Source organism: Callospermophilus lateralis, chromosome 2, assembly GCF_048772815.1.
Source record: "Callospermophilus lateralis isolate mCalLat2 chromosome 2, mCalLat2.hap1, whole genome shotgun sequence".
Taxonomy (NCBI): domain Eukaryota; kingdom Metazoa; phylum Chordata; class Mammalia; order Rodentia; family Sciuridae; genus Callospermophilus; species Callospermophilus lateralis.
This window is the reverse complement of record NC_135306.1, coordinates 103,749,156-103,771,624: the sequence shown is the minus strand read 5'-3', so window position 1 is coordinate 103,771,624 and position 22,469 is coordinate 103,749,156. Positions and strand designations below refer to the sequence as shown.

The 22,469-nt window shown below is 37.1% G+C and overlaps 2 protein-coding genes across 2 annotated transcripts in view; one reads left to right on the top strand and one right to left on the bottom strand.

Annotated features, from left to right (window-relative positions):
• Positions 1-3,455: 3,455 nt before the first annotated feature.
• Positions 3,456-4,388, bottom strand: LOC143391082 (olfactory receptor 10N1-like). Its single transcript, XM_076843646.2, has one exon. It carries the CDS (start codon positions 4,386-4,388, stop codon positions 3,456-3,458), a length of 933 nt encoding a protein of 310 aa, XP_076699761.2.
• Positions 4,389-19,040: 14,652 nt separating this feature from the next.
• The window catches only part of LOC143391081 (von Willebrand factor A domain-containing protein 5A), a 35,039-nt gene continuing 31,610 nt past the window's right edge, over positions 19,041-22,469 (top strand). Inside the window, exons 1-5 of the mRNA XM_076843645.2 lie at positions 19,041-19,095; positions 19,215-19,417; positions 19,717-19,939; positions 20,057-20,232; positions 20,517-20,631. Coding sequence (XP_076699760.2) covers positions 19,053-19,095; positions 19,215-19,417; positions 19,717-19,939; positions 20,057-20,232; positions 20,517-20,631 — 760 coding nt within the window. The 5' untranslated portion in view covers positions 19,041-19,052. The remainder of the gene's footprint in view (positions 19,096-19,214; positions 19,418-19,716; positions 19,940-20,056; positions 20,233-20,516; positions 20,632-22,469) is intronic.

Sequence of the window (22,469 nt, the reverse complement as noted above, 5' to 3'; positions counted from 1 at the left end):
CAAAGTAACATAGAAAAAAGTTATGAAAATCACCACAAATAAGATTATGTATTTTAATATTTAGGTAGACATTGTCTCCATCATCCATTTGTACACAGGCAATTTATATAAACATAAAAATGATTGTAAGTATTCACAATACTTTTACAGATTTTGTCTGCTATAAATATTTTGTTGGCCTTTGTTTATTTTTCTATAAAGTAATTTGTTTTTGTCATTGGTATTAGTGTTGGGGAGAATGTTAAGTAGTGATATGTGCATATGTGTCTGAGTGATTTTTTTTAATTTTTAGTATTTATTAGTGCATTATAATTACACATAATAGTGGGATTCATTTTGACATATTCATAAATGCATATAACACATTTTACTTCATTATAATCCCCTATGCTCCCTCTTCCCCTTCTATTCCCAATCCTCTACTCTATTGGTCTTTCTTCTATTTATTTTTAAAATTGGTGCATTATAGTTACGTATAGAATTCTAATATATTGTGATATATTCATACATGCATATACATGACATAATTTGGTCAACTTCATTTCCCAATTCTTCCTCTTTCTCTCCTCCCTCTCTCTTGGTTCCCTGATTTTTACTCTAATGATCTCCCTTGCCTGATTGTTTTAACTACAATGTTGTGTTAATTTTGGGGGGTAATCACAGGAAAGTAGGGAGCTGAAACTCCAAATCTGAATTCTGTGTTCCTATGGAAGAACATTTAAGGTCAGACTCCAAAAGCCATATAAGGGAACTTCATTATAAGTGAAAGTGAGACAAAAGTTAAAAAAAAAAAAAAAGCAGAAAGATTAAGCAGAGGATTACTCAGAAAGCAGTCTCAAGAAAGAGAGAGAGTGGGCCTTCTCACAGCAGAGAAGGGCAAGGGGGACAATGCTGTTTCCAAATTTATTACTGTTTGGTGTTTACCAGAACTGGGGTTCTCCTTCAGCAATCTTCACCATCAGGTGTTTAATTTCTCCTTCATGTTGGGTGGTGGAATTTTCAACCTTTGTTGATCCTCTCCAGAACTGTCATAGTGGCCATCATATTGGGGATGGGAGGGCTTAAACTACCAGTCAATCCCATGTTAAAGCGGGCACTGAAGTTAGAAGTTACCTCTGTGCACCTGCACTCTTCCTTCCAGACAAGTGGAGAGATCTATAGCTATAATTCCTAGCTTTCCACCAACCTTAGTGGACTCTGTCAAGAGTTAGTCCCATTAATCACTTTTTGATGTATTTTCCAATTAGCTCCTTATATTCTGTTTCTTTTCTATAAATTAACTGCCACCCTTTTCTCTCTCATCTACTTTGAATGTAGTTTAAAGAAGACTAAAATAATTCAAAGAATGCATGTAACCTTGCCATTCATTTCACTTCTCATTGCTAGTTACTACCTAACACTTTTAGATATAGGAAATATTTAAGGTGTTCTAAACAAATTGCTTTTCTCAATGAATGTCAATGCAGCATTGATTTAGGAGGGATGAAAAGAGTGGCCCTTCAGTTTGACTTTAATTTTTCCTCAATCTTATGTAAAGGTGGATAGATGATAGGATTTGCTAATGCTGGTATTCTGTATCCTAATAATTTAACTGATATTCCTATTTCATTGAAAATAAGTATGCTTTTCTATCACCATTTGAATGTTTAAGTGTTATCCATCCACACATTTTTTTTCTATAAACCTACATTGGAAGCTTATTAGACCATCGTTGGACTATGTACTTTGGATACAACACTGAAAAAAAAAACTAAACTTATTCTTATGGACATTTCCATTGTCTAGAAAAGAAATCTGTTAAAGAAGCAAACATGCTTGTGGTCTGAACCTGTCCATCAACACTATCCAGACTTTGCCAGGTATCAAGGTAGGTGGATTCTTCCACCAATATTCACCATTAGAACAGCAAACTCATACTGGAATAGTTTGAATCCAGCACTTCCCCAAGGACAGACATCCCCAAAGTGTGGGGAAAAGCCTCACTGTGATCATGGATTTTTGCCAATCAGGTCAGGAGGGGCTCTGGAATCCTCTTACTGCTTTTCACATTATTTGTTTATAAATAAATAATGCTAACGCTTGAGTACACTTTATTTTATCCTCTTTGCCTCATTAATACTTTTGACAAGAGAAACTGTAGGTTTTATTTGAGATTTTCAATTTATTTACTTTTTTTTGGTTTAATGGTTTAAATTAGGATGGGAACTTAGAGAGTAAATGGAATATAAAAAATAAAAATGTCTAAAATGTCATGAGTAATGAAGAGCTGGAATATCAGTATAATCCTCAGAAAATAGTTTCCTCTCTTTATCCTTGAATTCTGATAAAATTGAGATTTAATTTTCAAATTCAGCCTTATTTGATACCAGGTTAGAAAATGTAACTTTGTGGGAGAACAAATGAGCACTTCACCTGAACAAATACTTACTTAGGCCTCACACTGGCTGGGAAGCCCTTCTCATGGCTTTTCATTGAAAAAGTAATGCAAAATATTGGAAGTGTGGTGTAGAAGCAAACCATGACACCAGCGAGGGCTTGGGCTGAGGCCTGGATTTCCCATAATAGCATGTGTCAGAGAAGGCAAGATACTTACTGCTCTCTATATAAGTGTGGGCAATGGGTTGGACAGAATAAAAGGAGTAAAGACCTTATCCAGTATATAAAGGTGACTTATGTCAGTGCTTACTTTACCAGTAAATCACTGAGTAACTTATTTTTAATGTGAGCACTTTCAACAGGTAATGAGGAGTTTAAACTGGTAAACAGGTCATTCAGGACAGCCATACAGTAGACAAATTAATACAGAGGTTTGGGTGTCAACTGGGTATGAGTGTGAGGTCTGATTTTCTGATTAATGTCCTATATTGGGTATGTTTATCTTGAATCTTCAAGTCTTTTCAAGAAAATATAGTCTGCTTTATGTTGGTGATGTGAAAACTAAATGAGGTGATAGGAAAATTTTATCACAGTGTCTAGGACACAGGTCAGATTCTGTCAATGTTACGTAATATTTTTCTTTGCAAAATAGAGATAATGAAATGTTTGCTGATTGAAAAAGGAGACAAATTACATTGTAAGTAGAGCAAGAGTAAAATAGTATGGTTCAATTTGCACAAAGAAAGGCTATGAGAGAATATTTCTGAGACTATCCCTACTTGAATATTCAATGAAGCAAAACTGAGTGCCCATTATAGGGATAAGAAATATGTCTGTACCTCTCTGTTATGCCTCTCTCAGACTCTTCACCCAATATTGAGGCATGAAGAATAATATTAGAGTTAATTATGAGATCCTACCAACTAAAAGAACACAGCAGGATAAAAACTTTTCTTAGGCCAATAAAATACATGGTTTACAGAGAAACAGCTCTAATTATGTGCTTATTTTTTAGAAGACCATAGGAAGTTGTTTCTCAGAAACACTTAACTTTAGAAATCCATTATAAACTCTGTAATTCATTCTTGAACAGAAAATACTGCAATTTGGAACACTCTTTTCAGGGACCTTTTCACTTCTTTGTTCCTTAAGGAGTAGATCAACGAGTTCAGCATGGGGGAGACAATGTTGTTTAGTATCTGCACCACGGCCCCAAGCAGAGGGTTGGGTGTGCGCTGCAGGTAGATGATGATGACAGGTCCGTAGGCACAGAGGATGGCAGTGAGGTGGGCACTGAAGGTGGAGAAAGCCTTCTGCCTGCCCTCTGCTGAACGAATCCTCAGAATGGCAATCCCAATGTGAGTGTAGGAGACACAAACGCTGAATAAGAGCGTTAAAGCCAGGAGGCCAACATTAATGGAGCCCACCCTCTCGGCCAGAGAGCTGTCAGTACAAGCCAAGGGTAAAACTGCAGGGATGTCACAGAAGAAGTGGTCCACCTGATTGGGGCCACAGTAGGTTAACTGAAAGGTAAAGGAGGTCAGTGTGGTGGCCTGGACACACCCCACCGACACGGCTACCGTGACCAAGCTGACACAGACTGCAGGTTTCATGATGAGCATGTATCTTAGTGGGTGACAGATGGCAACATAGCGATCATAAGCCATCACAGAATAGAGGCATCCTTCCGTAGAGCCCAGCAGGTGATAGAAGAAGAGCTGTGCAGCACAGCCCTTGTAAGAGATGGCTCGGCTCAGACCAGAGAGATAAAAGAGCATCTTGGGACAGGTTACAGAAGGGAACAACATGTCAAAAACAGACAGAAGTCCCAAGAAGAAATACATGGGAGTGTGAAGAGTGGAGGATGAAATGATTGCTGTAAAGATGAGTAAATTCCCAAGCAGGGTGAAGAGGTAGATGGAAGAGAAGATGACCAAGAGCACAGTCTCCAGCCCCTCCGTCTGGGGGATTCCCAGGAGGATGAACTCATTCAGCAAGCTGTGATTTCCCATCTTGCTGGAAGGCTCTTCTGGGTTTTCACAAAGAGCATGAAGACATGAGGGTGGAGGCTGGTTATGACAGACACAATACTACTGTGCATATTGTCAACAAATTTTGTGTAAACATAAAGTTAATGATGAAAATGAGAATTAGGAGTTTTAGTCCAAAGAGATTTAGGTGCTAGCAAAGTCTACCTACCACTTCACAACTGAAGGCATGCTCCTTCACACCTATGAATACAAAGCAAAACTGAAACACTAACAAGGTAAAATAAAGGGTGGATTAAGAGACCAAAAATTTCAATACCAAACAGGAACACAATTTAATTAATATCCTTAGTACATTATATAATATGAATGTCCCATAATTACCTGACCTAAAAGGTTGATCTTCTCTATTCCTTTTAAGAGTATTATATTATTAAAAGATGTCCCCTAATAGCCTAAGTATTCATGGGTACCCACAAGTCTGACTAGAACAGCGGTTTGCCATACAGGGCAAGGAGCACTAGGATTTGGGTTGTATGAATAACATTCTGATTAAATATGTTCCTAGTATGAACATTTTCTTATTGAAAATGGTCATTTACTTGAAGATAAACAAGTAGTAGAAAGTTAAAATATTTTATAGGGATTCAAATAACTTGGAGATTAGATTCAAATATGGGATATTTGAACATTGTTAAGAGTGCATTTTTGAAAACTTAGAGTCAAAAAGAAAAGCTTTCAGCACTACCATTTTTTTGTGTAACTTTGCATTTAAAAAGAATAGTCATGGTAAGAATATTAACCTTCTTTACAGATTTGAAAATATACTGTATAGTATTGTCAAATATAGTAGAACTTGTTCATCACAGTATCTGTAGCATACCATATCTACTATTGTTTATTATTGGAGTCAAATTTTCAAATGTTGTAAAGTGATTGTTTTTGTCCTAAGATAAATTTATGCCTTTTCTAATAATCTCCAAAATCAATCATTAGGATGAATCTGCTTTGTGGTCCAGATTCCATGACTAATGAAAGCAATTCACTAAAATTCAGTGTTATAGAATTCCTCATCTAGGATCCATAGGATGAGAATTGAACATCCTCATAATTACTGGCAACTGCTCTATTGTAGGAGTGAAAAAACGTGATAGGTAGATGGGGAGTCAAGGGAAGATAATGAACTTCCCAAGTAGAGGGAACACCAGAGTCATGAGTAAAGTTTTGTGACATGAAGGGAGAGGATGTGAAAAGTAATTAATATAAAAGTACCCCAAATAGAACAAAGTTACTTACACAGCCTAAGGCTGTTTAAGATACATTTGATCATGCATCTTAGTTCATGTGATAATAAATTAAAGAATGTTATCACAATATGTTAATGCAATGGATTTACTTTACTGCTGTCATGACATCAAGTTTATGGAGGTAATTTTACTTTATGGGGTTCTTTGAGTTTTGATTTATTTTTTGTGTCTTTCTTTTTTTTTTGGAAGAACGCCGGCATTGTTTACATTTTTTTTTTCCTAGACTATTTCCTGTTGAGCAACATCTGGACTTGAAGCCAGTTTGTATTTGTGCAGAATTGAAGAGAGAGTGTGGCCACTAGGTGGCTCCTATTCTCTTGGGTAGCCATCTCTACACAGACATAATTGGAAGTCTCTGAACAATTTCATTCAGGCTCAATTAATAGAGAGGGGGAACCAATTAACTCCCATGTAGGTGTTCTAACACATTTCTATGAAAAAATGTTTAACAACAAGGTAGAGAAAATTTTTTAATAATATGTGATGCTTAAACTGTGAAAATGCAGGGGATAAGTAGAAATGTAGGCAGGTGCTGGGAATCACCATACCGTAAATGGAAAAATACCATTGAAAGTTTGGGATGTCCCTTTAATGGTGCTTGTCACATAGTGGGTGCTCAATAAATACATGTTATTGATTAACTCAGATAACTTTCCTGCCCAGAATTGTAATAAAGTTTAAATTATGGTGATATTCATGATCCACCTTGGAAAGTATAGTAAACTTTACTGCTGTCTGGAGGATAGGAGATAAGGGGAATGGTGATTAGAAAAGATGAGATTTTAAGGTGGGCAGATTTGATTGTAAATTTAGGTTGAATCTTGCTTATTAATTTTGTGACTTTTATTTGTCTTCAGTTTTTTTATATCTAAAATAGGGATTATATTACATTTTAAATGTTGTTCAGTAGATTAAACAAGGTAAGTTCCTATGAGGCTTCTAATAAAATGTTTAATGTTTTGCTGGTGTCCCCAAATTGTTATTTGCTCTTTCATTCTATGCAAGGGAAAGACACATTTGTGCTGTTTTGGTTTAATATGAACATAAGCATAGCAGAGTTTGGGGAAGTTTTAAAAAATACCCGTTAGGTACACTTATACATTATTGGTGGGAATGAAATACAATCACTCTGGAAAGCAATATGGAGCTTCCTCAAAAAACGAAGAATGGAACCACATTTTGAACCAGTTATCCCACTCCTCAGTATATATCTAAAGGACTTTAAGTCAGCATACTACAGTGACACAGCCACATTAATGTTTATAGCAGCACAATTCACAATAGCTAAGCTATGGAACCAATCTAGATGTGCTTCAACATATGAACAGATAAAGAAATTGTAGTATATATACAACTGCCATAAAGAAGAATGGCTTTATGACATTTACTGGCAAATGGTTGGATCTGGAGACCATTTGTGCTAAGTGAAATAAGTTAATCCCAAATATACAAAGGTCAAATGTTTTCTTTGATATGTGAAAGCTAACCCAAAACTGGAGGAGGGATATGATTTAAGTGGATTAGACACATGGGAATGAAGGAAAGGGAGTATGGATAGGGAAAGAAAGGACAGTAGAATAAATCCAACATAACTCTCATATGTAAATATATGGATACACCACAGTGAATCTCATTGTGTACATCCAAAAGACGGGGGTCCTAAATAGAAAAAGATATTCCATGTTAGTGTAATTATATCAAAATGGATTCTACCATTGTGTACAACCAAAATGTACCAATAAAATATAAAAATACTCTTTAGTCCCTCATGGAGATTGCTGAATTTTTCTGGGGTTAAAAAATATCTATATGTAGCTGGGCGCAGTGACACATGCCTATAATCCCAGTGGCTCAGGAGGTTGAGGCAGGAGGATTGTGTCAAAGCCAGCCTCAGCAAGAATGAGGCATTAAGCAACTCAATGAGACCCTGTCTCTAAATAAAAAATATAAAATAGGGCTGGGGATGTGGCTCAGTGTCCAAGGGCATGTGAGTTCAATACCCAGTACCCTCCCTCCTCTCCCCAAAATATAAACATACGTGATGGAGAAGACTGGGAACCATTTATTAAGAGTCTACTGCCTCCTTCACAGCCCACATGCAAATCTGTCTCCAATTCATTCAAAACAGTGAAATATGAATTATGCTGGAACATATGACGATGTACAAAAGGAGAGATGAGTCATATTGTTGAGTCTAAAGAAAAATCCAGGATTTCCTTTAGATATAGACTCAAAATAAAGAAAGCCTACAAGAAATTTCTGATGAAAATTACACTATTGCACATTTAAATTTCAATGACCACAATTAAAAATGTTTATCTTTATAACTTCAAATACTATTATTAAATCACTAAATAATCAATCTCACTATTTCTAGACTTACAATCAGATAATTTCATAGACATCAAAGACACATGGAACTGAATATGATAATTTAAATAGTAATTTATGGGCCATCCATAATAAAAATGGAGGCAGCTTCCATAATAGGTTGATCTCAAACTGTAACATTTATCTAGAAATATGAGAGAGAGAGAGAGAGAGAGAGAGAGAGAGAGAGAGAGAGAGAAAAATTAGATGTTTAAAAGTCCACATTAAAAATCCTTTTTTTTTTTTTTTTTTATGGTATGACTTTTGGGCTAGTAGTTTGTCAACTCCCAATTCAGCTTTTCCCTGTAAAGAAGCAGAACTTTCCTGGCGCAGGTAGCCTCACCCTAACTACTCAGTTAAAATTAATCATTCCAACCAGGATACTTTTCAGAGTAAAATGAATTAATAACAAACAGAATGATAAGGGTAAAACAGGGAAGTTCAGGTCAAACCACTTTATATACTTTTTTTATTGGATCCTTGTGTGTGCCTCACAAGTCAGTACTTTGATATCCACCACAATAACAGTGTTCTGTGAGCATGTGGGATGTTCTTACAACCATACTTTGTACACAGTGGGCACTCATTAAATGTTCATTTTTCCAAAACTAATATAATATTTACCTTACCATAAAGATTGAATATCATGATGTTTTTAAAATATTTTGATAACATAAGATATGCCATAAAATGGTAGAAATCATTACATTTATTATGGAAGTCCCATATTGATGGATTTGGGAAGGTGCCTGAATTGAGAGGAGTGTTGATGTCTTAAAGCCCAGTGACATCACTAGAAGAGACAGGATAAGACCAGTGCAAACTATGACTGGAGGCCAAACCTTGGGAAACATTATATTTTAGAAAAAGGAGATGAAAAAGGAAGCATTTAATAAGAAATATGTTCATTCCTCAGAGAATTAGGTAGTGGATCAGGAGAATATTTTTTCAAATTCTTTCTCTCATGAACTTTTTATTTTCTTCATGCCAGAGAGCATATTCAAATAATTTTTAGTCCTCATAATTTTTGTGATACTTGAAACATGATAGATGCTGCATTAGTTAGTAAAAAACAAAAAAAAATACGTAAACAAAATAATGCATTTCTTCATGCTATGTGTGCAAAAGAAGGAATGTGGAATGGACCTTGGCCATCACATCAGAGAAAAAGGATGCCCCAAATGAGGAATTCTGCATCTCAAGTCTTTAGAATGAGGTTAAAAGGCCAATCTTAAGAAAGATGGTGGGAACTTTTGAGTACTTACATTGTCAAGAATATCATGCTGTCTCAAGAAAGAAGGAGAACATTTTTTCCTTCTTTTTATCTTCCTTTTCTTCCGCAGGGTTATGGATAGCTTCATCCCAAATGTCTCTCTTCCCTAGATGCCATGGAATTGACTTCATTCTCTAGCTACAGATGATCTTCAAATTATCTTCATCATTCAAAATCAACAAAGTGGATTCTCTACATGCTAGGTGACAGGGCAATTCCCTGCAAGCTACCGGAAGCAAAATTATCTCCTACATCTCTGGGATGTTAAAGACTTCATGGTCCCTTTGGAGCCCCCTCTGTGGCATGCCCCAAAACTGAGGAATAAGGAGCCCTGTGAGCATAGGAAGCAATTAAATGCCGAATGTTGAAATAGGTTTATAGTTACAAATTAGTACATGGTAATAAAGATAATCTTCAAGGAATTGGAAATTAAAAGAAATTGTAAATCCCACCTGACCACCCATTTCTCTGTTGTGGGCAGATATCTCATCAAATCTTTGCTCTCTATAGACCTTGGGAATCTGGCTGCCTATTCTATCATTTTTCTGATTTCTCCCTATTTTCTCTCTTGTGGTTTCTTGTGTTCCATGGGCCCAAACTTAATTGCAAGGTAACACCAGTTTTAAGGGATGCTGGGAAATGAATTTGAATAGCCATGGTCTTGGCTCCACTTGGCTTACATATAAAAGAACATGATGACCAATATTGGGGTATACTCCAAGTACAAGCACAGACTTGTGAGGAGATACCTCAATGAAATAGCCTGTATTTGTTCTGTGTTGTACTACACTCATGTTATTGCATGATGATGTTTACCTCCAAAAGTGGCTAAACCACATCTATGATGTTGTCCATTAAAGCATCATAGAGCTAATAATATTCCCATTTCCCAATGAAATGAATGTCCCAACCATCATAACTTCATAGCACAGTAAATCATGTATCGGGGGTGATTCTGTTTGAAACAAGCCTACTGCACTGCCATCATATACCTATACAGCACATACAATTATGGATGCTATGCAGTACTTGAGAGTGATTATAGATGAATAAGTATTGGCTATGTATTTACTATACAATAAACACCAGTAAATACGTGTTGACTTAAAAATGAATTTTGCATTTGTCTTTCCAAAGGTCGATCACTGGACTCATTAAACAATTTATGTGGGGCTGGGGATGTGGCTCAAGCGGTAGTGCACGCATGCGTGTGGCCCGGATTCGATCCTCAGCACCACATACAAACAAAGATGTTGTGTCCGCCGAAAACTAAAAAAATAAATATTAAAATTCTCTCTCTCTCTCTCTGTTTAAAAAAAAAATATGTGAAAAAAGTGGAATTATCCACTGTGTTTAGAAAAATATGATTAAACAAAAATATAAATAAACACAAAATATAACATACCCATACTTCAATAAATATAAAGGCTTGTTTACTTGTTTATTGTGCTAGGTTTAGGGGCTTTTCATATATTTATCTTTTTGATGACCATCAACATAATGTGTTTCTTGATTCAGTTCCAGCTTCTCTCTGTTGCTTTCCAGAATCTTCAGCCAATAGAGTGAAATTACAGCTGAGAGAAAAAAATTACACACACACACACACACACACACACACACACATATAGACCATCCTTTCTCACAGTTAGCTTGGCATATGTAGTACTAATAAGAATTAGTACTAAAATTTAGTACTGATAAAATATAATTTGTTCTTATATAGTGCTTTTTACCTTTGTGCATGGATACGTATGTGTATTTACTTTCACATCCATTAAGATCCATTAGATCTAAAAACAACCCAGGGAGTTAGCTATGTCACTATCTTCATTGTACAGATGCAAGAATGAATACTTAGGCAGAAATAAAAATTCCACAACAAGTGCATCAGAGAGACCAAAATCAAAGCAAGTCATTCATACTCATGATATATACTAAACACAGATTCCTACATTGACATGACTTTCTTTATGTCCCAGATTAAGTAGGCATTTTTCAATACAGAGGATATAAGGAAATTTATCCCTTCTTGTGTACTTTAGCCAGGAAAATGAGTACAGATTCTCTCAGCTACTTGCATTGCTACACCATCCTGATGAAACACCCATGAGTCACCAGGCCAGGAAGAGGCAATTCTTAGAAAATGGATGGCTTCCAAGAAAGAAAAAGTATGTTTCTCCCCATTGCTCTGGGTAAAATGTAGAGACAGAGAATTCAAATTAGAGATTGGGAATAAATGACATATACCCACAATGTTCCTATTAGCAGGGTCAGAAGCAGGAAGCCCTTGGTAAAGTCTGTTAAAGAGATATTTACTGTAGTGGGCTGATCACTCAGAAAACACTCTCAGTCTGAATTTTGTCCAAATGAGAGATTTTTATTCAGCCAGCTGGAGACTGGTCCCTGCAAGAACCAAATTATCTCTGCCAGGAACAGTGTCAGGTTTGAGTTCTATGGGGTTTATAAGAGGAAAAACCACATACTCGAAAATGTAGGTACTGTCAAGCAAGCAGAATACAAGGGCTGAGAAAGCAGTTAGCAGAGCACAAACAAATAACTACATCCTGTGTTTGAGCAATTTGTCAGCATATGAAGTACAGAAAAATAATTTTTTAACATCTTAGAGACAGCTTATATAACAGTTTCATATGGGAGTCATAAAAATGAAGTCATGATGGGTACTTATACTTGCCTATTGCTATACATTGTACTTAACTATTGTTCCATTGACCTATACTTATCTGTAACTATGTTAACCTATGGGCTTATACTTATCAACTTACACTGTTTTATATCTTATTTCTAACAACTTAAATCTTATGTCTCACAGTTAGATGATTATGTTGTCCTACGATATTACTTCTTCTAACTTATAACTACAGCAGCTTAACCTTATCTATTCTATAACACTTATCACATAATCCTATTATCCTACTTATTAATATTTCATAACCTATAACCTATAATTTATAATCGATAATCTATATTGATTATGCTCAGACCATAAAATTTAGTGTATTTTATATCATTGCTAATGTTACTGTTGCAGCACTTTCACCTAAAAAACAAACCCCTTCCCTGTGTATCCCTCTAACAGTTCCTTGGTAGACACCAGGCAGGTGAAAAAAGCAAATGTTCTCCTCACGTTGGAGACTTTTACAAGATCTGGAGAAAAGCAGAAGTGCAAATATTTGTTTAAGAATTATCAGTATGTCCCTTGGTGATATAGTTGCTACTTTATAACTGGTCCCTAGAAGGGGGCGGGACTTCTAGGGAAATTTAACTGCAGTTGCTTTCACTTTGCAGCAGCTCAGAGCTCTGGAGACTTCAGGAGGAGGTAGGCAACCCTGCTGCCTGCCCTGGGACAGAATCCCACCCCTGCACCTGAAGCCTGACAGCCTCCCATTCTGCCTCCCTTTCCCCTGTCTTTACATCTGTTGGTGCCTGTTCTAGCCACAAGCTCCCAGGGTGTGGAATTTAGTACCCGTGTGTGCCGGGAAGGATTTATGCAAGTTTGGCTGTTTATAGGAATCTTGGGGAAAGGCCCTGGAGGGAGAATTTAGCCATCTTCTGATAATCTCCACATTTCCCTTTCTACTATCATTTATTTTTCTCTCTCTCCATACCTCTACTTCTCCTTCCTCCTGTTTTTTCTCTGGGAAAAAGGAGATGTTTTCTCAGTTTTGTGTAAGTTTGTGCTGTCAAAATGTGGCTTTAAGTCTCCACCCAACTCAATCATTGCAGTTGCTAAGCCCATTTATGTCGAAACTGAGATTGCGGTTGTTCCTTTTTGTAAATACCTGGGCAGTGAGAATCTAGGACTAAAAATTTAAAGATTGAACCACTCTCTGTTTCTGGGAAAGCCCCACTCTGCAGCCCAAATCACTTCCTGGCTGGCCCAGGGTTTCCACTTCTCATAACAGGCTGTTAGGGTGTGGTTCACTGGACTCTCCTGCTCCTCTCCTCCCCACCTGCCTGTGACTGCTTCTGTCAGACTCTTGCATCTCTGATGTCCTGTCCAGACAGAGGTCCCAGGCTGAGAGAGAAGCTCCCTCTCCTCCCAGCTGCTTCAGATCCAAGACTTTGACCTTGGTCAGTTGCTGTGATCAAATCTTTGCCCTAGGAATTCCTAGGCACTTTTCTGAAGTGCCATCCTGAGAGTTAGAGCAAAATTCTGACCCAAACTAAATTTGATTGTATCGGGAAGGGTGGGCAGAGTATGAGCATAGCACCTTTGCCTCAGTGAAGGCTGTTTCTTTGTAGGGAACCCTAGTCCACCTAACTTTTCCCATCCGCTGGGGTGAAAACTGGGCATCTGAGAGCTTGGGTTTTCTCACACAGTCTTTGAGCTTCTTTGCTCCTGTGTGAATCTACTGCCTTAAGCTTTCTGAAGGTGTTGTTAGATGTTCTTCCCTGTCCCAACCCAGCCTCTTCTGTGTGTCCCACTCTGGGGGTCATCCTAGATCCCCTTTTCCTCAGTGTGTTCTCCTGTGTTCTCACCTAAACTGTCCTCTGTGTTGCTGTCAAAATGTGAGCTGTTTTGCAATGTATAGATTTTATCCAATTGTGTAAAATAACATATGGAATGATGAGCCTGGCTTATTGCTATGCATTTGTATGTCGGGGTGTGGGAGGTAGGTACATAGGAAACACAAGAGATAACATGGATGATCAGCATGGATATTGCATTGGTTTTGGAGATTCTCTCTCTCTCTCTCTCTCTCTCTCTCTCTCTCTCTCTCTCTCTCTCTCTGATTGATTTATTGTGCTTTGGATCTTACCCAGGGTCTTGCACAAGTTAGATAAGAGCTCTTCTGCTGAGCGATATCCTCAGTCTCAAGGTGTGTTTTAAATGGTGATTTGGATGGACATCATGGGCCTATAAATAGTATTGCCAAATGTTTCAGAATTACTAGTGTAGGATTGTTCCAGAAGGGAATCTGTCCTTCTCGAGAACATTTGTTTTCTGGCTTTCAGGTCCCCCAGGGAAGGTTGATGTTCTGTACACTCATCTGCTTCTGAGGTTCTGGATGAGCACTTGTGTGTCTTTGTTTTTCAGCCTGGTCTGTGCTCCAGGTAGTGCCATTTTAACTCCTTAAAGCCTGTTTTTGGGGAAAACTCTTCCTGGTCTTAGAAATTTTAGCCCAGGGCACCCTGTTTCAGAACAGAGAAAGTTCATGATCCAATGCATAATGGACCAAGAGATTTCCAGTGGCCCAAGGTTCCAGAACTAGGATCAAACCCACCTCTGGATTCCCTGGATGAAAGAATCATCATGTTGGGCTGTGGATGTGGCTCAGTGGTAGAGCAACTGTCTAGCACATATGAGGCACTGGGTTCAATTCTTAGGATCACATAATAAAAAAATTTACTTTAAAAAATAAATCATAACCTGCATACATAAAATCTCTGTTTATTATAATATCACATTTAATATTTGTCCAAGATTATATATTATTAGTTTGAGAAATATGTATCCGACAGCCTAATTTAAAAATAGAGAAAAATGCGTATATATATGCATAGATATGAAATTATTAATATGTATATACATAATAATTTGAACATAGATAACAAACAGTAGTTTGGTTCAATTTTCCTCATGAAGAAAATCAGAAGGCACATGGTATAAAAAGGTGCAGGACTCTGAATAGCATGATCCAAAGTGTATGAGTTTTCCAGGATGAACCCAACTACTATGCATAACAATAAAACTAAAATTTAAAATAGCAGAGACATTGAACAATCGAAATGATGACAACAAGAACAATGCTGGTATCTATCTCCATTGCTTAAAAGTCATCTATGCCACCGACTTATTCTTGGTTTTATTTTTTGAGCTTTAGCAGTCTTAATAAAGGCATCAGAACTTGTACCAATATATCAGAGTGTAGACCCTATGGTCTCTTTTAGCTGTTGTAGTGTTTCTGTTTTCATTCCTGGGTCTTTGATCTACTTTGAATTGACTTTTATACAGAGTCAGAAATAGGTTCATAGTTTCATTCTTCTACATATAGATATGCAGTTTTCCCAGTACTTTTTACTTAAAAGTTTCTCTTTTCTTCATTGTGTGTTTTTGACAACTTTGTCAAGAATCAGATGACTGTATGATCTATGTGGATTTCTATTCTGTTGGCCTTCATGTCTGTTTTTTATGCCAAAACTATGATTTTTTTTGTTACTATAGGTCTGTAGTATAATTTGAGATTGGATATTGTGATGCCTGCAGTCTTGCTCCTATGCATTGCTTTGGCTATTCTGTTTTTATTCTTCCACATGATTTTTGGACTGTTTTTTTTTTCCTAGCTTTGTGAAATTTTTATTTTGATGGGTATTTTAGTCCAACTGTAGGTCACTTTTGTTAATATGGCCATTAATGATATTAATTCTGTTTTTACAGGAATAAATTCCTTTCTTCACTATTCTATAATTTTAACTGTGGAGATTTTTTTTACCTATTTGATTAGATTTATCTAGTTTATTAAGTAGTTTATCTTTTTTTGAGACTGTCATAAATGGAATTATTCCTGATTTCTTTCTCAGCATATTAATTACTAGATTATAGGAAAATTATTGGTTTTTGTATGTTACTCTCTGTCCTGCTACTTTGCTGAATTTATCAGCTAAAGGTTATCTGGTGGAATTTTGGAAGTCTTTCAAGTACAGTATCATATGATAGTATGAAAAGAGAGCCTTCAGAGTGGGACAAAATCTTTACCACATGCTCTTCTAACAGAGAACTAATGTCCAGAATATGTGAAGGATTCAAAAAAACTTAACAACAAAACCAAACCAAATAGCCTAATCAACAAATGGAAAACAGATCTAAACAGATATTTCTCAAAAGAAGAAAAATACATTCTCAAAAAATATATGAAAAAAAAGTGTTCAACATCCTTAGCTGTCAAGGAATGCAAATTAAAACTACCTTGATATTTCATCTCACTATAATTATAATGACAATCATCAAAAATACAAATAATAATCATTATTGGTGAGATGTGTATAAAAAGGTATACATGTTCGTTGGGACTGCAAATTGGTACATTCATTTTGGAAATCAGTTTAGACATTCCTCAAAACACTTGGAATAGAATCACCATGTGACCCTGCTATTTCAATTCTTGGTATTTAGCCAAAAAGACTAAAATCAGCTTATTATAGTGATATATGAATACCAATTTTATAACAGTGCAACTCACAAAGCAAAATTATGGATCCTGCCATCAACAAATGAAAGTTAAAGAAAATGGGGTATACATACACAATAGAGTTTCATTCAGCTATAAAGGAGAACAAAATTATATCATTATATCAGTGCTGATAAATGGATGGAATGAGAGAGCATCATGTTAAGTGAAATAAGCCTGACTCAGAAAGTCAAGAGTTGAATGTTCTCTTTCAATATGGAAGCTACTCACCTTGCACAAAACTTAACTAAAAGTGGATCAAATACCCAGGAATTAGACTAGAAACCCTGCATATACTAGAATAAAATGTAGGGCCAACACTCCATCATGTTGGCTTATGAACCAACTTCCTCAATAAGACTCCTAAAGTGTAATAAATAAAATCAAGAATCAATAAATAGGTTGGTACCAAATTAATAGACTTCTTCATAGCAAAGTAAATAATTAAGAGTATAAAGAGAGAGCCTATAGAATGAGAGAAAATCTTTGACATCTGTACCTCAGAGCATTAATCTCCAGTATATGTAATGAATTTAAAATTTAACACCCCTCAAAAAAAAACCACTCAAATAATCCATTTAATAAACTGGCAAAAGAACTGAACAGATACTTCAAAGAAGAATAAATATGAATGGCCAACCAATATATGAAAAAATGCCAGGTGCAGTGGCACATGCCTATAATCCCAGCGGCTCGGGAAGTTGAGGCAGGAGGATCATGAGTTCAAAGCCAGCTTCAGCAAAAGCAAGGCAGTAAGTAAATCAGTGAGATCCTGTCTCTAAATAAAATACAAAATAGGGCTGGGGATGTGGCTCAGTGGTCGAGTGCCCCTTGAGTTTAATCCATGGGACCCCCCCCACCCCAGCAAATGTTCAACATCTCTAGCAATTAGAGGAATGCAAATTAAAACTGCACTGATTTCATCTCACTCCAGTCAAAATGGCAACTATAAAGAATACAAGCAACAAAAAATGTTGGTGAGGATGTAGGGGAAAATGGTATACTCATACATTGCTGGTGGGACTACAAATTGGTACAACCACTCTGGAAAGCAGTATGGAGATTCATCAAAAAACTAGGAAGGGAAACACTATTTGACCTGGTTATACTACTACTAGGTATATTTTTTTCAAAGGACTTAAAATCAGCATGCTACAGTGACCCAGCCACATCAATGTTTATAGCAGCAAAATTCACAATAGCTAAGCTATGGAACCAACATAGGTGTCCTTCAACAGATGAATAGATAAAGAAAATGTGGCATACATACACAAAGGAGTATTCCTCAGCCATAAAAAAGAATGACTTTAAGACATTTGCTGGTAAATGGATGAATCAGGAAACTATTATGTTAAGTGAAATAAGCCAATTCCCAAATACTAAAGGTCGAATGTTCTCTCTGAAATGCTAATGCTATCACACAACAAGGTGGGGGAGAGGGGAAGAAGAAAAGCTCAGTACATTGGACAAAGGGGAATGAAGGGAAGGGAGGGGCAATAGGAATAGGAAAGACAGAAGAATGAATCTAATATGACTTTCCTATGTACGTATATGAACATACCACAGCAAATCTCCACACCGTGCACATATACAAGACTGGGAACCTAACTAGAATAAGATGTAATCCATGTTTGTATAAATACATCACAATAAACTCTGCTATCATATATAACTCAAAGAACAAATAAAGTAAATTTAAAAATGTGGAAGCTAGAGAAAAGGAAAAAAATGAACTAAAAAATAACAAGCCATACAACAATACTAGAAAGACTAATAAAGTTGAGAAAGGGGGTCAAGAGGGAGGGAGGAGGGGATGCATGGGGAAGTCCTGAGGTGTGAAATCTATCAAATTATATTATGGCCACATATCAACATACTACCATGAATCAAATATATGTGTGCATATATATAATACACAAAACAATATTATTAAAACAAATTAGTAGAGCAAATGGATCAGGAGGAGGGAGGAGGGGAAAGAAGGAAAGGTAATGGAAAATGGGAGTTATCAAATTATATTTATATACAAATATACATAATGAATCCCAAAATATGTATAATTATAAAGTACCAACGAAAATAGTATATGGCAATGTGAATAAAATAAAAAGCCATCTATGAGCCAGCCCTAGTGTAGGAAATTCATATGTGATTTGAAGATACAATTGTTCTCATTTTAGAAAGAGAATACCAAGGAGGATTAAGGTTACAACACCTATTCAGTATGTTTAAGAAAGCAGTATTAAACCCACTTTTGAATACTTACTATTGGTATTTGAAGCACCCTCTAGCTTTTTTAGGAATTTCTTCTTAGATGGCACTTATTGCATCTTACAATCTCCCCATCTGGGGATGGCATTTAAAAGGAGCCTAGCTATAGGATTTTTTGTCCCCTTCTCCCCTCCATTTTTCTTCCTAGCACAAAATGTGATCTCCTGAATGTATTCTAATGCAAAAGGAGGCTCCTAATGTACTAATGTTTGGATGCATATCTCCCAACATGTCACTCTGCTCATGATGTCTCTTTTCCTCAGGACACGGTGTAAGCATGGAGGGCTCCTGTGGCCTAGTCACTCTCCAAAAGAAGCCAGGTAAGCCTGATTTCTAACTCTTGTGTACCAGTGTGTCCTTGATACCTAACTCAATTCTTGGCTTGCAGGAGGCCTTCTATTATAGTGTGTTGAACCCTTGAACCCTGATCTATCCCCAGTGGCCCTGAAAAGCATCTCTGTGACCTTGTCCATCCATGAGTTTGTGGCTTGTGTGTCTGCAACCTTAAACTATGAAAATGAGGAGAAAGTCCCTTTGGAGGCCTCCTTTGTGTTCCCCATGGATGAAGACTCTGCTGTCTATAGCTTCGAGGCCTTGGTGGATGGGAAGAAAATTGTGGCAGAATTACAGGACAAGATGGAGGTACAGGAGATGGGTCCTTTGTCTTCTCCCTTCCTTTTACCTTAATGATTAATGTGCACTCTTTAAGATTTCATTCAAATGCACCTTCACAAAAAATGCTGGAGTTGGATGCTTTTCTATCTATGCACTTCTAAATTCTGATTTCCTGAGATCATTTAGGGATAAATCAATTAGAGGCATTCAAACTGCAGCTATGAAATTGACAAGACCCATTAATTTCTCTAACAGTCTTCATTTTCTGCAGTCCTGTCTTTTCATTTGTTGTTACCTTTCTTTCCCATCCCTCCTATTTTACTTAGGCCCAACACAAATATGAGGATGCTATATCTCAGGGTCAGGAGGCCTACTTATTGGAGGAGGACTCAGACTCTAGAGATGTCTTCTGTTGCAATGTGGGGAACCTCCAGCCTGGGTCAAAGGTGGAGCTCACCCTGAGGTACGTGCAGGAGCTGCCCTTGGACGCTGATGGGGCCCTGCGCTATGTGCTCCCAGCCATCCTGAATCCTAGATACCATCTTTCTGGTAAGTACCTCTCCCCTTTGAGTAATAGTGGTGGCATAATAGGGGAATTCCCTTTATATTTATGGGGGTGCTAAAAAGTATTGGCAAGGGAAACAGAATGAAGTTCACTTTTTATAGGACGGCTTGGGGACAGTTGCCTTGATATGAAAACTCCTCTAGTCCCCTTGGAGGAACTGCCCTACACACTCAGCATGGTTGCCACCATCAGCTCCCAGCATGGCATCCAGAGGGTCCACTCCAACTGCCCCTTGAGCGCTATTGAGTTCCTTGCAGATGATCAGACTTCTGCTCAGGTAATCAGTAAGAGAGGACTGTTGTTGCCAGGACCCTATTCCTTGGGTCCTGACTTTGTCCAATCCTTCCCAGGTGGTCCTTACTTTTCCCTATTAACCCAGAGGGGGATGCACTGTGCTCCCTCCTCTCCCAGGTTTAATGTGCTGAGTCTTCTCCTGATTCTCCCCTTTGCCCTTGGTCATGCTCACTGGTGGAGAAAGCCTGTGGCCCTCAACTCTGACCTCAGCTCCAGGCAGCAAAGAGTGATGTTCTAACCTGACTCCCTTGCTGGTCCCTAACTCAGGTTTCCTTGACTGAAGGACACAAGTTTGACAGGGACGTGGAACTCCTGATTTACTACAGGGAGGTGCACAGCCCCCGAGTGTCTGTGGAGGCAGGGATGCGTGAGAAGAAGCCAGGTATATTCTTTCTTCATTTGTCCTCACCTCCTAGGAGGTGTTTGTCTATCTTGGGATCACTGTCAAATATTCTCACTTCCATTTCCTCTTCCCAGTAGCAGGTGAACACGTCAATTTGAAATACTGAAAGAGTCTACAGCATGCACAGGGGTCAGGTTTGGGAGTATCCTGTGGTATTGTCTTGTAGGCAAGTTTAAGTAGATTAGTAGAGAATTGGGGAAAGGGCATAAACAGATAAATTTACAACAGAAAACAGCCAGTTATATACCCGTGACAAACATCAGTTTTAAGAGATGCAAATACAAATATGTGACATTTTCCCCCATTCAAACGTAAAAGATTTCCAAATCCAGTCATGCCTATTTTTTTCAAAAGGAGTGATATAGATTGTTGAAAAATAATTGATTTTTAATCTTTTTGAGATAAATTTGGCATATAGGTTTAGTATAATCAGCTTGTTTGCTGCTGTGATTAAAAGACCCGACAAGAACAATTTTAGAAAAGGAAAAGTTCATTTGGTCTCAGTCCACAAACTTCTCTGGGTTCAAGGTAAGGCTGAACATCATGACAGAAGAGCATGGCAGAGGAAAGCAGCTCACATGATGATCAGAAAGCAGAGAGTGACTCCACTTGCCAAATATAAAATTTATACTCCAAAAGCACAATCCCCAATGCACACCTCCTCCGGCTACACTCTACCTGCCTTTGGTTACCATCAGGGGATTAATTCACTATTTGGGTTAAGGCTCTCATGACCTAGTCCTTTCTCCTTTAAACGTCCTTGCATTGTCTCATACGTGAGCTTTGGGGAACATATCACATCCAAACCATATCACAGGTAAAATATATGATTTTTGTGGTAATTCCTATTTGGGGAAATTACCTAAGGAACCAAATATAAATATAAGTAAAAATATGCACTAGGTATGTTTTAATATTATTAATAATGTTAATAATATCAAATATCAGTAAAAAAATCACAATGTCTCACTTGGACTAAATATACCATACTTTCAACAACTTGATAAGTTATTATGCAGCTACTAAAATAATGTATATTGACACACTGAAATAATTTTGAAAAAAGACCTCTAAGGAATTGGAAGTATAATGAAAGTAAGCCCTACCAATAGATTGCCAGTATATTATACCATACGTATTAGGAAAAAACATTTTAAAAATCAGGAAATATACAAGTGGTGTTTGTGATTAGATTAACACAAAATTGAATTTTTAAATTTCTTTTTAAATTAAACAAATACTTTATTGGTTAATTGATCACAGCTACATATAATATCACTGCAATTATTTATTTTTTAATTTTGATAAATATAAATAAAAATTTTAACATTTTAGCCATTTTAAGTGGATAGAGCTATGGCTTTAATTTATTTACCTTTTACAATAATCAACACTGTTCCTCTTCAAAATACTTTTAACATGCCTTGTGTTTCTTACTGAGGTTTTTTTTTTTTTTTTTTTTTTTTTTGCTTCTTTTTTTTAAGTCTTCCTAAATACATATGTGCTTTTTTTTTTTTTTCATAACTAAAAGTAAAATAACCTGAGTCAGTCTCTTTCTTTGGCCTTCTATGCTGCTTCCATTTTCATGACAGAAGAGATACTGCCACTCAGCAACCTTTTCCACATGGATGGAATGGAGGCATTCTTGGGGACAGTCACATTCACAGTGACATGGTTGGGGCTAGGCCTTTGTCTCTGTAACTACAACTTCTATGAGGACTGTTCCCTGGAATTGCTTCCATAAGCTTTCCCAGGCTTTCAGTGCTGATGTGTGGCCATGGTTGCTTCATGTTTGAGCTTACAAATTGGCACTGTTG